General features: G+C 37.4%; 1 protein-coding gene across 6 annotated transcripts in view; it reads right to left on the bottom strand.

Annotated features, from left to right (window-relative positions):
* LOC127916402 (type II inositol 3,4-bisphosphate 4-phosphatase-like) overlaps nucleotides 1–17,988 on the bottom strand; it is a 76,471-nt gene that overhangs the window by 55,857 nt on the left and 2,626 nt on the right. For 5 of the 6 annotated variants that reach the window (XM_052498100.1, XM_052498099.1, XM_052498101.1 and 2 more), the window contains exons 5-6: nucleotides 11,805–11,923; nucleotides 8,870–8,986 (exon numbers count right to left, since the gene is read on the bottom strand). In XM_052498100.1, coding sequence (XP_052354060.1) covers nucleotides 8,870–8,986; nucleotides 11,805–11,923 — 236 coding nt within the window. Of the gene's footprint in view, nucleotides 1–8,869; nucleotides 8,987–11,804; nucleotides 11,924–17,188; nucleotides 17,243–17,988 lie in introns of all 6 variants that reach the window. The other variant, XM_052498098.1, reaches the window with a different exon arrangement.

Genomic DNA, 17,988 nt, shown 5'->3' with positions numbered 1-17,988 from the left:
ACACCACTACACCACTACCCAACTATACCACCAAACCACTACACCACAGCATTGCTTGCTGTTTGGGGTTTTAGGCTGGGTTTCTGTACAGCACTTTGAGATATCAGCTGATGTACGAAGGGCTATATAAATACATTTGATTTGATTTGATTTGATATGGTGCTAAACCCTAATCACAGGTATACTCAACCACAGGAGTAATATTCTAAACCCTAATCACAGGTATATGGTTCTAAACCCTAATCACAGGTATATGGTTCTAAACCCTAATCACAGGTATATGGTTCTAAACCCTAATCACAGGTATATGGTTCTAAACCCTAATCACAGGTATACTCAGCCACAGGAGTAATGTTCTAAGCCCTAATCACAGGTATACTCAACCACAGGAGTAATATTCTAAACCCTAATCACAGGTATATGGTTCTAAACCCTAATCACAGGTATACTCAACCACAGGAGTAATGTTCTAAACCCTAATCACAGGTATATGGTTCTAAACCCTAATCACAGGTATATGGTTCTAAACCCTAATCACAGGTATATGGTTCTAAACCCTAATCACAGGTATATGGTTCTGAACCCTAATCACAGGTATATGGTTCTAAACCCTAATCACAGGTATATGGTTCTGAACCCTAATCACAGGTATATGGTTCTAAACCCTAATCACAGGTATACTCAACCACAGGAGTAATGTTCTAAACCCTAATCACAGGTATATGGTTCTAAACCCTAACCACAGGTATATGGTTCTAAACCCTAATCACAGGAGTAATGTTCTAAACCCTAATCACAGGTATACTCAACCACAGGAGTAATGTTCTAAACCCTAATCACAGGTATATGGTTCTAAACCCTAACCACAGGTATATGGTTCTAAACCCTAATCACAGGAGTAATGTTCTAAACCCTAATCACAAGTATATGGTTCTAAACCCTAATCACAGGTATACTCAACCACATGAGTAATGTTCTAAACCCTAATCACAGGTATATGGTTCTAAACCCTAATCACAGGTATATGGTTCTAAACCCTAATCACATGTATATGGTTCTAAACCCTAATCACAGGTATACTCAACCACAGGAGTAATGTTCTAAGCCCTAATCACAGGTATACTCAACCACAGGAGTAATATTCTAAACCCTAATCACAGGTATATGGTTCTAAACCCTAATCACAGGTATATGGTTCTAAACCCTAATCACAGGTATACTCAACCACAGGAGTAATGTTCTAAACCCTAATCACAGGTATATGATTCTAAACCCTAATCACAGGTATATGGTTCTAAACCCTAATCACAGGTATACTCAACCACAGGAGTAATGTTCTAAACCCTAATCACAGGTATATGATTCTAAACCCTAATCACAGGTATATGGTTCTAAACCCTAATCACATGTATATGGTTCTAAACCCTAATCACAGGAGTAATATTCTAAACCCTAATCACAGGTATACTCAACCACAGGAGTAATGTTCTAAACCCTAATCACAGGTATACTCAACCACAGGAGTAATGTTCTAAACCCTAATCACAGGTATATGGTTCTAAACCCTAACCACAGGTATATGGTTCTAAACCCTAATCACAGGAGTAATGTTCTAAACCCTAATCACAAGTATATGGTTCTAAACCCTAATCACAGGTATACTCAACCACATGAGTAATGTTCTAAACCCTAATCACAGGTATACTCAACCACAGGAGTAATGTTCTAAGCCCTAATCACAGGTATACTCAACCACAGGAGTAATATTCTAAACCCTAATCACAGGTATATGGTTCTAAACCCTAATCACAGGTATATGGTTCTAAACCCTAATCACAGGTATACTCAACCACAGGAGTAATGTTCTAAACCCTAATCACAGGTATATGGTTCTAAACCCTAATCACAGGTATATGGTTCTAAACCCTAATCACATGTATATGGTTCTAAACCCTAATCACAGGAGTAATGTTCTAAACCCTAATCACAGGTATACTCAACCACAGGAGTAATGTTCTAAGCCCTAATCACAGGTATACTCAACCACAGGAGTAATGTTCTAAACCCTAATCACAGGTATATGGTTCTAAACCCTAACCACAGGTATATGGTTCTAAACCCTAATCACAGGAGTAATGTTCTAAACCCTAATCACAAGTATATGGTTCTAAACCCTAATCACAGGTATACTCAACCACAGGAGTAATGTTCTAAGCCCTAATCACAGGTATACTCAACCACAGGAGTAATATTCTAAACCCTAATCACAGGTATATGGTTCTAAACCCTAATCACAGGTATATGGTTCTAAACCCTAATCACAGGTATACTCAACCACAGGAGTAATGTTCTAAACCCTAATCACAGGTATATGGTTCTAAACCCTAATCACAGGTATATGGTTCTAAACCCTAATCACAGGTATATGGTTCTAAACCCTAATCACAGGTATATGGTTCTAAACCCTAATCACAGGTATATGGTTCTGAACCCTAATCACAGGTATATGGTTCTAAAGAGGGTTACAAACTCTACCACAGGAGATGAAGTCAGCTGGTCCATGTCCCTCCACATTCCGGCATCTCTTGAAACTGATATAACTTTCCCTTTTTGATAGATAAGCTGACTGCCTTAATGAAGAATTTACCCTAAACCCTAAAACGAACCAGTAACTAAGGGGTCTAGTAATCCCCCTTCTGTCGTCTCCCCCTGTGTCCTCCTCTGTCGTCTCCCCCTGTGTCCTCCTCTGTAGCCTCCCCCTGTGTCCTCTTCTGTAGCCTCCCCCTGTGTCCTCCTCTGTAGCCTCCCCTGTGTCCTCTTCTGTAGCCTCCCCCTGTGTCCTCCTCTGTAGCCTCCCCCTGTGTCCTCCTCTGTCGTCTCCCCCTGTGTCCTCCTCTGTAGTCTCCCCCTGTGTCCTCCTCTGTAGCCTCCCCCTGTGTCCTCCTCTGTAGTCTCCCCCTGTGTCCTCCTCTGTAGTCTCCCCCTGTGTCCTCCTCTGTAGTCTCCCCCTGTGTCCTCCTCTGTAGCCTCCCCTGTGTCCTCCTCTGTAGCCTCCCCCTGTGTCCTCTTCTGTAGCCTCCCCCTGTGTCCTCCTCTGTAGCCTCCCCCTGTGTCCTCCTCTGTCGTCTCCCCCTGTGTCCTCCTCTGTAGTCTCCCCTTGTGTCCTCCTCTGTAGCCTCCCCCTGTGTCCTCCTCTGTAGCCTCCCCCTGTGTCCTCCTCTGTAGCCTCCCCCTGTGTCCTCCTCTGTACCCTCCCCTGTGTCCTCCTCTGTAGTCTCCCCCTGTGTCCTCCTCTGTAGTCTCCCCCTGTGTCCTCCTCTGTAGCCTCCCCCTGTGTCCTCCTCTGTAGTCTCCCCCTGTGTCCTCCTCTGTAGCCTCCCCCTGTGTCCTCCTCTGTAGCCTCCCCCTGTGTCCTCCTCTGTAGTCTCCCCCTGTGTCCTCCTCTGTAGTCTCCCCCTGTGTCCTCCTCTGTAGCCTCCCCCTGTGTCCTCCTCTGTAGTCTCCCCCTGTGTCCTCCTCTGTAGTCTCCCCCTGTGTCCTCCTCTGTAGCCTCCCCCTGTGTCCTCCTCTGTAGTCTCCCCCTGTGTCCTCCTCTGTAGTCTCCCCCTGTGTCCTCCTCTGTAGTCTCCCCCTGTGTCCTCCTCTGTAGTCTCCCTCCGTGTCCCCCTCTGGTCTACTGTAATAAAGTACAACTAGATGATACCATGTACTGTCTACCTACCCAGGAGTGGTGATTCTATGCTAGTTGGTTTAAATGTTGATGTGTTGCTCTCAGAACACTTCTCCCCCTCCCCCTCCTCTCTCCCCGTCTCTGTAGAGAATGAACCACTAGCCAATAGCAGTGGGCGGATTAGCTAGTGCTGAGCCGAGGGCCACTGGGCTATAGCCCGTGACGTTGAGGGAGTAGCGCCCTTCTCCAATGGGACAGTAACCTGCGCCGCTCGGTCATGTTGTCAACAAGGCAACACTGTGCATTGTCCAGAAAACATATATTTTCCATAAAATAAAATGTTTGAATTTTTTTTAAACTACTTTCCATTAGGAAGGCAGATCATTCTGTTTTTTTTGTGTTTAAAAAAAAAAAATCAAAAGCAATCACTTTTACAGGTGAAAAACACAGAATCCTATTCATTACTCCTCTGTCCAGCAGTAGTTACCTCTACTATCTCTGTCCAGCAGTAGTTACCTCTACTATCTCTGTCCAGCAGTAGTTACCTCTACTATCTCTGTTAGGCAGTAGTTACCTCTACTATCTCTGTCCAGCAGTAGTTACCTCTACTATCTCTGTCCAGCAGTAGTTACCTCTACTATCTCTGTCCAGCAGTAGTTACCTCTACTATCTCTGTCCAGCAGTAGTGACCTCTACTATCTCTGTCCAGCAGTAGTTACCTCTACTATCTCTGTCCAGCAGTAGTTACCTCTACTATCTCTGTCCAGCAGTAGTTACCTCTACTATCTCTGTCCAGCAGTAGTTACCTCTACTATCTCTGTCCAGCAGTAGTGACCTCTACTATCTCTGTCCAGCAGTAGTGACCTCTACTATCTCTGTCCAGCAGTAGTGACCTCTACTATCTCTGTCCAGCAGTAGTTACCTCTACTATCTCTGTCCAGCAGTAGTTACCTCTACTATCTCTGTCCAGCAGTAGTTACCTCTACTATCTCTGTCCAGCAGTAGTTACCTCTACTATCTCTGTCCAGCAGTAGTGACCTCTACTATCTCTGTCCAGCAGTAGTGACCTCTACTATCTCTGTCCAGCAGTAGTGACCTCTACTATCTCTGTCCAGCAGTAGTTACCTCTACTATCTCTAAACACAGAATCCTATTCATTACTCCACATGCTTACTTACGTCACGTTTGTTTTGAGACAACTTCGCCCTGGGCTTTAAACGGCGCATCTGGCTCCCGCCCGGGAGACGGCCCAGTTCCACAAACGAAAGCAAATCAACTTTACCTCGGTGCAAAACATGCCTACCAGACAAATTGAATCCCCTCACTGATGGAACCCTGGGAAAATATTCAGATTAGCAGGCCAGCGTTGACCAATCACGATGAAGCACATAGCCTTTCTATGAAACAGACATCAGGCAGGGATGTATAGTGTTACAGAATGTTCTTAAAACTCTGTTCCTCCCTCCCTCCCTCCCTCCCTCCCTCCCTCCCTCCCTCCCTCCCTCCCTCCCTCCCTCCCTCCCTCCCTCCCTCCCTCCCTCCCTGTCTGTCTGTCTGTCTGTCTGTCTGTCTGTCTTTCTGTCTGTCTCTGTCTCTCTCATTCACACTGAACTGGACTGTGTGTTTACAGGCAGTAGGACCTGCCATCATTCACTTTGAACTGGACTGTGTGTTTACAGGCAGTAGGACCTGCCATCATTCACACTGAACAGGACTGTGTGTTTACAGGCAGTAGGGCTGAGAATTATTTATTATTTATGAAATAAAGTCCTTATGTGGGGAAAAACTCATTCTGATTGGCTGAGCCTGTCTCCGCCCCTTGGCAGTCATGTGAAATCCATAGATTAGGGTTTAATTTATTCATTTTCAATTGACTGATTCCCTTCTATGAACTGTAACTCAGTGAAATCTTTGAAATTGTTGCGTTTCATATTTTCTGCTTAGAACTACAGTTAGCAGGAGTCGTCTTCCATTCGGGAACATTTACGATCCTGTTGATCAAACAACCACGAAAAACGTAGATTCTCTCTCCACCAGTGACGCACATCAACAACAACAACAAGATCAACAACAACAACAAGATCAACAACAACAACAAGATCAACAACAACAACAAGATCAACAACTAATATGAGCCAGAGCGAGATAAGATTAAAAAAAATAATAATCTAACGAGGTTAACACTAGATAAACCCTGTCAAACTTTTCCAGTTAGTTGACCGTCAAAAAAATCGCACTGATAAACGATGGGGGAATTGTAGCCTGCTCGTCCTTCTGCAGATTGCCTGCCCAATGCATGTGTCACGATCTGTCGAAAGGAGGAGACCAAGGCGCAGCATACATTCTTAATTTATTTAAAAAATGCAACACTGAACAAACTAACAATAACAACAAAAACAAACCGTGACTCTAATACGGCTAGTGCAGACAGATAACTAAACATAGAAAAAGAACCCACAAAATACTCAAGGAATATGGCTGCCTAAATATGGTCCCCAATCAGAGACAACGATAAACAGCTGCCTCTGATTGAGAGCCAATTAAGGCCACCATAGACATACAAATACCTAGACAAAACTAGCATACCCATCCTAGTCACACCCTGAACTAACCAAAATAATAAAGAAAACAGAGATAACTAAGGTCAGGGTGTGACAGCTTGTCCCAACCCATGTTTATGACGACTGAATGAGAACCAGTCTGCGAAATACATTTGATTGAAAATTAAAAGATACGCCAACTGTGGATAACAAATGTTCAAATTCCGAATAGCTAGCTAGCAAAGCAATTCACGCAAAAACAAACGTAGCTATAAGTAACATTTAAAAGTAAAACATGTTTTTCCTTGGGTTTGTTGTTGCATGGCTTGGATCACCGATGCGGTTGAAGGCAGCGTTGCTATATGGTGCTCTCAAACATGTATTGTAGTCGTCACGCCCTGACCATAGAGTCTATGGTGTTTTTAGGTCAGAGCGTGACTAGAGGGGGTTCTATGTGTTCTATTTCTATGCTGGTGTGTGTGTGTATGGTTCCCAATTGGAGGCAGCTGATGGTCGTTGCCTCTAATTGGGGATCATACTTAGTGTTTCCCTTTTCTCACCTGCGTTTGTGAGATATTGTTTCGAGTTAATGCCTATGTGCGCTACGTAATGGCACGTTCGTTAAACTCCACAGTGGAGATTGGAGTATCTGTCCAGAGGACCACTTTAAGCCGTACACTCCACCGAGCTGGGCTTTAAATGGAAGAAGGTACTCTGATCAGATGAGAGTAAAATTGAGCTTTTTGGCCATCGAGGAAAACACTATGTCTGGTGCAAACCCAACACCTCACATCACCCTGAGAACACCATCCCCACACTGAAGCATGGCGGTGGCAGCATCATGCTGTGGGGATGTTTTTCATTGGTTGGGACTGGGAAACTGGTCAGAATTGAAGGAATTATGGATGGTGCTAAATACAGGGAAATTCTTGAGCGAAACCTGTTTCAGTCTTCCAGAGATTTGAGACTGGGACTGAGGTTCACCTTCCAGCAGGACAATGACCATAAGCATACTGCTAAAGCAACACTCGAGTGGTTTAAGGGGAAACATTTAAATGTCTTGGAATGGCCTAAACAAAGCCCAGACCTCAATCCAATTGAGAATCTGTGGTATGACTTAAAAAGTATTTACTTTGGGTGGGGGGTAACTGTAGTCCTAAACCATTTGAGGACAGATAGTAACTGTAGTCCTAAACCATTAGAGGACAGATGTTAACTGTAGTCCTAAACCATTAGAGGACAGATGGTACCTGTAGTCCTAAACCATTAGAGGACAGATGGTACCTGTAGTCCTAAACCATTAGAGGACAGATGGTAACTGTAGTCCTAAACCATTAGAGGACAGATGGTAACTGTAGTCCTAAACCATTAGAGGACAGATGATAACTGTAGTCCTAAACCATTAGAGGACAGATGGTAACTGTAGTCCTAAACCATTAGAGGACAGATGGTAACTGTAGTCCTAAACCATTAGAGGACAGATGGAAACTGTAGTCCGAAACCATTAGAGGACAGATGGTAACTGTAGTTCTAAACCATTAGAGGACAGATGGTAACTGTAGTCCTAAACCATTAGAGGACAGATGGTAACTGTAGTCCTAAACCATCACAGAGGACAGATGGTAACTGTAGTCCTTAACCATTAGAGGACAGATGGTACCTGTAGTCCTAAACCATCACAGAGGACAGATGGTAACTGTAGTCCTAAACCATTAGAGGACAGATGGTAACTGTAGTCCTTAACCATTAGAGGACAGATGGTAACTGTAGTCCTTAACCATTAGAGGACAGATGGTACCTGTAGTCCTAAACCATTAGAGGACAGATGGTAACTGTAGTCCTAAACCATTAGAGGACAGATGGTAACTGTAGTCCTAAACCATTAGAGGACAGATGGTTAACTGTAGTCCTTAACCATTAGAGGACAGATGGTAACTGTAGTCCTAAACCATTAGAGGACAGATGGTAACTGTAGTCCTAAACCATTAGAGGACAGATGGTAACTGTAGTCCTAAACCATTAGAGGACAGATGGTAACTGTAGTCCTAAACCATTAGAGGACAGATGTTAACTGTAGTCCTAAACCATTAGAGGACAGATGGTAACTGTAGTCCTAAACCATTAGAGGACAGATGGTAACTGTAGTCCTAAACCATTAGAGGACAGATGGTAACTGTAGTCCTAAACCATTAGAGGACAGATGTTAACTGTAGTCCTAAACCATTAGAGGACAGATGGTAACTGTAGTCCTAAACCATTAGAGGACAGATGTTAACTGTAGTCCTAAACCATTAGAGGACAGATGGTAACTGTAGTCCTAAACCATTAGAGGACAGATGGTACCTGTAGTCCTAAACCATTAGAGGACAGATGGTAACTGTAGTCCTAAACCATTAGAGGACAGATGGTAACTATAGTCCTAAACCATTAGAGGACAGATGCTGAGACATGATTTCTGACTGAGAGAGAATTCAGTCAGCCATATTACACATGTTGACATCACATCACCCAGAGTAAGCCTCTTACACGGACACACACACACACACACACACACACACACACACACACCCAGTCAGTACACACACACACACACCCAGTCAGTACACACACACGCACACAATACACAATACAAACACACAGAGTAAAGACACATCCTCACCGTGTCGTGTGTTTTGACCTTGGCGTGATAGACGGTTAGTTTGAGTGTCGTGTCCAAGGTGAAAGGGTGGTCAGGAGAGATACACACACCGGTCAGAAACACTGGGTCACTGGTGCTCTAAAACGCACACACACACACACACACACACACACACACACACACACACACACACACACACACACACACACACACACACACACACACACACACACACACACACACACACAGACACACACACAGACACACACACACACAGACACACACACACACACACACACACACACAGAGAGGAGAGAGGACAGACACACACACAGAGGAGAGAGGAATTATATACAGCGATATACGGGAGTGTATGTGTGTGTTCTTACCTCTACTATCTCTGTCCAGCTGTAGGTCCCTCTACTATCTCTGTTAAGCAGTAGTTACCTCTACTATCTCTGTCCAGCAGTAGGTGCCTCTACTATCTCTGTCCAGCTGTAGGTCCCTCTACTATCTCTGTCCAGCTGTAGGTCCCTCTACTATCTCTGTCCAGCTGTAGGTCCCTCTACTATCTCTGTCCAGCTGTAGGTCCCTCTACTATCTCTGTCCAGCTGTAGGTCCCTCTACTATCTCTGTCCAGCTGTAGGTGCCTCTACTATCTCTGTCCAGCAGTAGGTGCCTCTACTATCTCTGTCCAGCTGTAGGTCCCTCTACTATCTCTGTCCAGCAGTAGGTCCCTCTACTATCTCTGTCCAGCTGTAGGTCCCTCTACTATCTCTGTCCAGCTATAGGTGCCTCTACTATCTCTGACCAGCAGTAGGTCCCTCTACTATCTCTGTCCAGCAGTAGGTCCCTCTACTATCTCTGTCCAGCTGTAGGTCCATCTACTATCTATGTGTACTGGGTCAGTTTGTTATATCTGGAGTACTTCTCCTGTTCTATTCAGTGTCCTGTGTGAATCTAAGTGTGCGTTCTCTAATTCTCTCCTTCTCTCTTTCTTTCACACACTCGGAGGACCTGAGCCCCAGGACTACCTGACATGATGACTCCTTGCTGTCCCCAGTCCACCTGACCGTGCTGCTGCTCCAGTTTCAACTGTTCTGCCTTACATTTGAACATCTTGGCCATGTTCTGTTATAATCTCCACCCGGCACAGCCAGAAGAGGACTGGCCACCCCACATAGCCTGGTTCCTCTCTAGGTTTCTTCCTAAGTTTTGGCCTTTCTAGGGAGTTTTTCCTAGCCACCGTGCTTCTACACCTGCATTGCTTGCTGTTTGGGGTTTTAGGCTGGGTTTCTGCACAGCACTTTGAGATATCAGCTGATGTACGAAGGGCTTTATAAAATACATTTGATTTGATTTGATTTATGTCCAGTAGGTCCATCTACTATCTCTGTCCAGCAGTAGTTACCTCTACTATCTCTGTCCAGCAGTAGTTACCTCTACTATCTCCGTACAGCAGTAGTTACCTCTACTATCTCTGTCCAGCAGTAGTTACCTCTACTATCTCTGTCCAGCAGTAGTTACCTCTACTATCTCTGTCCAGCAGCAGTAGTTACCTCTACTATCTCTGTCCAGCAGCAGTAGTTACCTCTACTATCTCTGTCCAGCAGTAGTTACCTCTACTATCTCTGTCCAGCAGTAGTTACCTCTACTATCTCTGTCCAGCAGTAGTTACCTCTACTATTTCTGTCCAGCAGTAGTTACCTCTACTATCTCTGTCCAGCATTAGTGACCTCTACTATCTCTGTTAGGCAGTAGTTACCTCTACTATCTCTGTCCAGCAGTAGTTACCTCTACTATCTCTGTTAGGCAGTAGTTACCTCTACTATCTCTGTCCAGCAGTAGTTACCTCTACTATCTCTGTCCAGCAGTAGTTACCTCTACTATCTCTGTTAGGCAGTAGTTACCGCTACTATCTCTGTCCAGCAGTAGTTACCTCTACTATCTCTGTCCAGCAGTAGTTACCTCTACTATCTCTGTTAGGCAGTAGTTACCTCTACTATCTCTGTCCAGCAGTAGTTACCTCTACTATCTCTGTTAGGCAGTAGTTACCTCTACTATCTCTGTCCAGCAGTAGTTACCTCTACTATCTCTGTCCAGCAGTAGTTACCTCTACTATCTCTGTTAGACAGTAGTTACCGCTACTATCTCTGTTAGGCAGTAGTTACCGCTACTATCTCTGTCCAGCAGTAGTTACCTCTACTATCTCTGTCCAGCAGTAGTTACCTCTACTATCTCTGTACTAGTCAGTGATGGTGTGCTCTCACCTCTACTATCTCTGTACTAGTCAGTGATGGTGTGCTCTCACCTCTACTATCTCTGTCCAGCAGTAGTTACCTCTACTATCTCTGTTAGGCAGTAGTTACCGCTACTATCTCTGTCCAGCAGTAGTTACCTCTACTATCTCTGTCCAGCAGTAGTTACCTCTACTATCTCTGTCCAGCAGTAGTTACCGCTACTATCTCTGTTAGGCAGTAGTTACCTCTACTATCTCTGTCCAGCAGTAGTTACCTCTACTATCTCTGTCCAGCAGTAGTTACCTCTACTATCTCTGTTAGGCAGTAGTTACCGCTACTATCTCTGTTAGGCAGTAGTTACCGCTACTATCTCTGTCCAGCAGTAGTTACCTCTACTATCTCTGTCCAGCAGTAGTTACCTCTACTATCTCTGTACTAGTCAGTGATGGTGTGCTCTCACCTCTACTATCTCTGTCCAGCAGTAGTTACCTCTACTATCTCTGTACTAGTCAGTGATGGTGTGCTCTCACCTCTACTATCTCTGTCCAGCAGTAGTTACCTCTACTATCTCTGTTAGGCAGTAGTTACCGCTACTATCTCTGTTAGGCAGTAGTTACCGCTACTATCTCTGTCCAGCAGTAGTTACCTCTACTATCTCTGTCCAGCAGTAGTTACCTCTACTATCTCTGTACTAGTCAGTGATGGTGTGCTCTCACCTCTACTATCTCTGTACAGCAGTAGTCAGTGATGGTGTGTGTCTGTGTGTTGATGACTGACACCTGCACCACCGCGTGGGGTCTCTTCACCTTGTGTCCTATAGACAGACCGCTACAGTCTGAGACAGAGGATGAGCGAGAGACAAACAGAGAGACTTTAACATCGTTACAACACTGTGTATAAACATTATATGTCTCTGTTCCTTTGGAACTTCTGTGAGTAACGTTTACTGTAAAATGTTTATTTCACTTTTGTTTATTGTTTATTATCTAATTCACTAGTTTTGGCAATGTTAACATATGTTTCCCATGCCAATAAAGCACTTGAGAGAGAGAGAGAGAGAGAGAGAGAGAGAGACACACAGAGAGAGAGAAAGAGAAAAAGACAGAGAGAGACAGAGAGAGACAGAGAGAGACAGAGACAGAGACAGAGAGAGAGAGAGAGAGAGAGAGACAGAGACAGAGAGACCAGAGAGAGAGAGAGAGAGAGAGAGAGAGAGAGAGAGAGAGACAGAGACAGAGAGAGACAGAGAGAGAGACAGAGAGAGACAGAGAGAGAGAACGAGAAAGAGACAGACAGAGACAGAGAGAGAGACTTTAGAGATCGAGAGAGAGAGAGAGAGAGAGAGATAGTATATGTATAGTATATGTATATTATATGTAGAGTATATGATATGTATATGTATAGTATATGTATAGTATAAGTATAGTATATGTATAGTATAAGTATATGTATAGTATAGTACAGTATATGTATATAAAGCACTGTATAGTATATGTATAGTATATGTTTAGTATATAGTATATGTATAGGGTATGTATAGTATATAGTATATGTATAGTATATGTATATGTATAGTATATGTATAGTATTTGTATAGTATATGTATATGTATATGTATTTGTATAGTATATGTATAGTTTTTGTATAGTATATGTATATGTATAGTATATGTATAGTATATGTATAGTATATGTATAGTATATGTATATGTATAGTATTTGTATAGTATATGTATAGTATATGTATAGTATATGTATATGTATAGTATATGTATATGTATAGTATATGTATATGTACAGATATGTATAGGGTATGTATAGTATATGTATAGTATATGTATATGTAGGGTATGTATAGTATATGTATATGTATAGTATAAGTATAGTATATGTATAGGGTATGTATAGTATAAGTATAGTATATGTATAGTATATGTATATGTAAAGTATATGTATATGTATAGTATATGTATAGTATATATATGTACATGTATAGTATATGTATAGTATATGTATAGGTATGTATAGTATATGTATATGTATAGTATATGTATATGTATTTGTATAGTATATGTATATGTATAGTATATGTATAGTATATGTATAGGTATGTATAGTATATGTATAGTATAGGTATAGTATATGTATATGTATAGTATATGTATAGTATTTGTATAGTATATGTATAGTATATGTATAGTATATGTATAGTATATGTATAGTATATGTATATGTATAGTATATGTATAGTATATGTATAGGGTATGTATAGTATATGTATAGTATATGTATAGTATATGTATAGTATATGTATAGTATATGTATAGTATATGTATATGTATAGTATATGTATATGTATAGTATATGTATAGTATATGTATAGTATATGTATATGTATAGTATATGTATAGGGTATGTATAGTATATGTATATGTATAGTATATGTATAGTATATGTATAGTATATGTATAGTATATGTATAGGGTATGTATAGTATATGTATAGTATATGTATAGTATATGTATAGTATATGTATAGTATATGTATAGTATATGTATAGTATATGTATAGTATATGTATAGTATATGTATAGTATATGTATAGTATATGTATAGGGTATGTATAGTATATGTATAGTATATGTATAGTATATGTATAGTATATGTATAGTATATGTATAGTATATGTATAGTATATGTATAGGGTATGTATAGTATATGTATAGTATATGTATAGGGTATGTATAGTATATGTATAGTATATGTATAGTGTATGTATAGGGTATGTATAGTATATGTATAGTATATGTATAGTATATGTATAGTATATGTATATGTATAGGGTATGTATAGTATATGTATAGTATAGGGTATGTATAGTATATGTATATGTATAGTATATGTATATGTATAGTATATGTATAGTATATGTATAGTATATGTATAGTATATGTATAGTATAGGGTATGTATAGTATATGTATAGGGTATGTATAGTATATGTATAGTATATGTATATGTATAGTATAAGTATAGTATATGTATAGGTATGTATAGTATAAGTATAGTATATGTATAGTATATGTATATGTAAAGTATATGTATAGTATATGTATAGTATATGTATATGTACATGTATAGTATATGTATAGGTATGTATAGTATATGTATATGTATAGTATATGTATATGTATTTGTATAGTATATGTATATGTATAGTATATGTATAGTATATGTATAGGGTATGTATAGTATATGTATAGTATAGGTATAGTATATGTATATATGTATAGTATATGTATAGGGTATGTATAGTATATGTATAGGTATGTATAGTATATGTATAGTATATGTATAGTATATGTATAGTATATGTATAGTATATGTATAGGGTATGTATAGTATATGTATAGTATATGTATAGTATATGTATAGTATATGTATAGTATATGTATAGAATATGTATATGTATAGTATATGTATATGTATAGTATATGTATAGTATATGTATAGTATATGTATATGTATAGTATATGTATATGTATAGTATATGTATAGTATATGTATATGTATAGTATATGTATAGTATATGTATAGTATATGTATAGTATATGTATAGTATAGGGTATAGTATATGTATAGTATATGTATAGTATATGTATAGGGTATGTATAGTATATGTATAGGGTATGTATAGTATATGTATAGTATATGTATAGTATATGTATAGGGTATGTATAGTATATGTATAGTATATGTATAGTATATGTATAGTATATGTATAGTATATGTATAGTATATGTATAGTATATGTATAGTATATGTATAGTATATGTATAGGGTATGTATAGTATATGTATAGTATATGTATAGGGTATGTATAGTATATGTATAGTATATGTATAGTATATGTATATGTATAGGGTATGTATAGTATATGTATAGTATATGTATATGTATAGTATATGTATATGTATAGTATATGTATAGTATATGTATAGTATATGTATAGTATATGTATAGTATATGTATAGTATATGTATAGGGTATGTATAGTATATGTATAGTATATGTATATGTATAGTATATGTATATGTATAGGGTATGTATAGTATATGTATAGTATATGTATAGGGTATGTATAGTATATGTATAGGGTATGTATAGTATATGTATAGTATATGTATAGTATATGTATAGTATATGTATAGTATTTGTATAGTATATGTATAGGGTATGTATAGTATATGTATAGTATATGTATAGGTATGTATAGGGTATGTATAGTATATGTATAGGGTATGTATAGGGTATGTATAGTATATGTATAGTATATGTATAGGGTATGTATAGTATAGTATATGTATAGTATATGTATAGGGTATGTATAGTATATGTATAGGGTATGTATAGTATATGTATAGGGTATGTATAGGTATGTATAGTATATGTATAGTATATGTATATGTATATGTATAGGGTATGTATAGTATATGTATAGTATATGTATAGTATATGTATAGTATATGTATAGTATATGTATATGTATAGGGTATGTATAGTATATGTATAGTATATGTATAGGGTATGTATAGTATATGTATAGGGTATGTATAGTATATGTATAGTATATGTATAGTATATGTATATGTATAGTATATGTATAGTATATGTATAGTATATGTATAGTATATGTATAGTATATGTATAGTATATGTATATGTATAGTATATGTATAGTATATGTATAGGGTATGTATAGTATATGTATAGTATTTGTATAGTATATGTATAGTATATGTATAGTATATGTATAGTATATGTATAGTATATGTATATGTATAGTATATGTATAGTATATGTATAGGGTATGTATAGTATATGTATAGTATATGTATAGTATATGTATATGTATAGTATATGTATAGTATATGTATATGTATAGTATATGTATAGTATATGTATAGGGTATGTATAGGGTATGTATAGTATATGTATAGTATATGTATAGTATATGTATAGTATATGTATAGTATAGGTATAGTATATGTATATGTATAGTATATGTATAGTATATGTATAGTATATGTATAGTATAGGTATAGTATATGTATATGTATAGGTATAGTATATGTATATGTATAGTATATGTATAGTATATGTATAGGTATGTATAGTATATGTATAGTATAGGTATAGTATATGTATATGTATAGTATATGTATAGTATATCTATAGTATATGTATAGGGTATGTATAGTATATGTATAGTATATGTATAGTATATGTATAGTATATGTATAGGGTATGTATAGTATATGTATAGGGTATGTATAGTATATGTATAGGGTATGTATAGTATATGTATAGGGTATGTATAGTATATGTATAGTATATGTATGTATGGTATATGTATAGTATATGTATAGGGTATGTATAGTATATGTATAGTATATGTATAGTATATGTATAGTATATGTATAGTATATGTATAGTATATGTATAGTATATGTATAGGGTATGTATAGTATATGTATAGGGTATGTATAGTATATGTATAGGGTATGTATAGTATATGTATAGAGTGTGTATATGTATGTATAGTATATGTATAGTATATGTATAGTATATGTATAGTATATGTATAGTATATGTATAGTATATGTATAGGGTATGTATAGTATATGTATAGTATATGTATAGTATATGTATAGGGTATGTATAGTATATGTATAGTATATGTATAGTATATGTATAGTATATGTATAGTATATGTATAGTATATGTATAGTATATGTATAGTATATGTATAGTATATGTATAGTATATGTATAGTATATGTATAGTATATGTATAGTATATGTATAGTATATGTATAGGGTATGTATAGTATATGTATAGTATATGTATAGTATATGTATAGTATATGTATAGTATATGTATAGTATAGGGTATGTATAGGGTATGTATAGTATATGTATAGTATATGTATAGTGTATGTATAGGGTATGTATAGTATACATATAGAGTGTGTATATGTATGTATAGTATATGTATAGTATATGTATAGTATATGCGTGTTTGTGTGTGTCTGTGTAACGTACCAATACTGAACTCCAATGGTAACTGTTTAGTAGGACACACAGCATCAACTACAGGGTATGTATAGTATATGTATAGTATATGTATAGTATATGTATAGGGTATGTATAGTATATGAGACATAGAGACATGAGACAGTGTATGTATAGTATATGTATAGTATATGTATAGTATATGTATAGTATATGTATAGTATATGTATAGTATATGTATAGTATAGGTATAGTATATGTAGAGAGTATATGTATAGTATATGTATAGTATATGTATAGTTTTTTTGTATAGTATATGTATAGGGTATGTATAGTATATGTATAGGGTATGTATAGTATATGTATAGTATATGTATAGTATATGTATAGTATATGTATAGTATAGGGTATAGTATATGTATAGTATATGTATAGTATATGTATAGTATATGTATAGTATATGTATATGTATAGTATATGTATAGTATATGTATAGTATATGTATAGTATATGTATAGTATAGGGTATAGTATATGTATAGTATATGTATAGTATATGTATAGGGTATGTATAGTATATGTATAGGGTATGTATAGTATATGTATAGTATATGTATAGTGTATGTATAGGGTATGTATAGTATATGTATAGTATATGTATAGTATATGTATAGTATATATATAGTATATGTATAGTATATGTATAGTATATGTATAGTATATGTATAGTATATGTATAGTATATGTATAGTATATGTATAGTATATGTATAGTATATGTATAGTGTATGTATAGTATATGTATAGTATATGTATAGTGTATGTATAGGGT

Source organism: Oncorhynchus keta, chromosome 35 (genome assembly GCF_023373465.1).
Source record: "Oncorhynchus keta strain PuntledgeMale-10-30-2019 chromosome 35, Oket_V2, whole genome shotgun sequence".
Lineage (NCBI taxonomy): Eukaryota > Metazoa > Chordata > Actinopteri > Salmoniformes > Salmonidae > Oncorhynchus > Oncorhynchus keta.
This window is presented reverse-complemented; position numbering and strand designations above follow the sequence as displayed.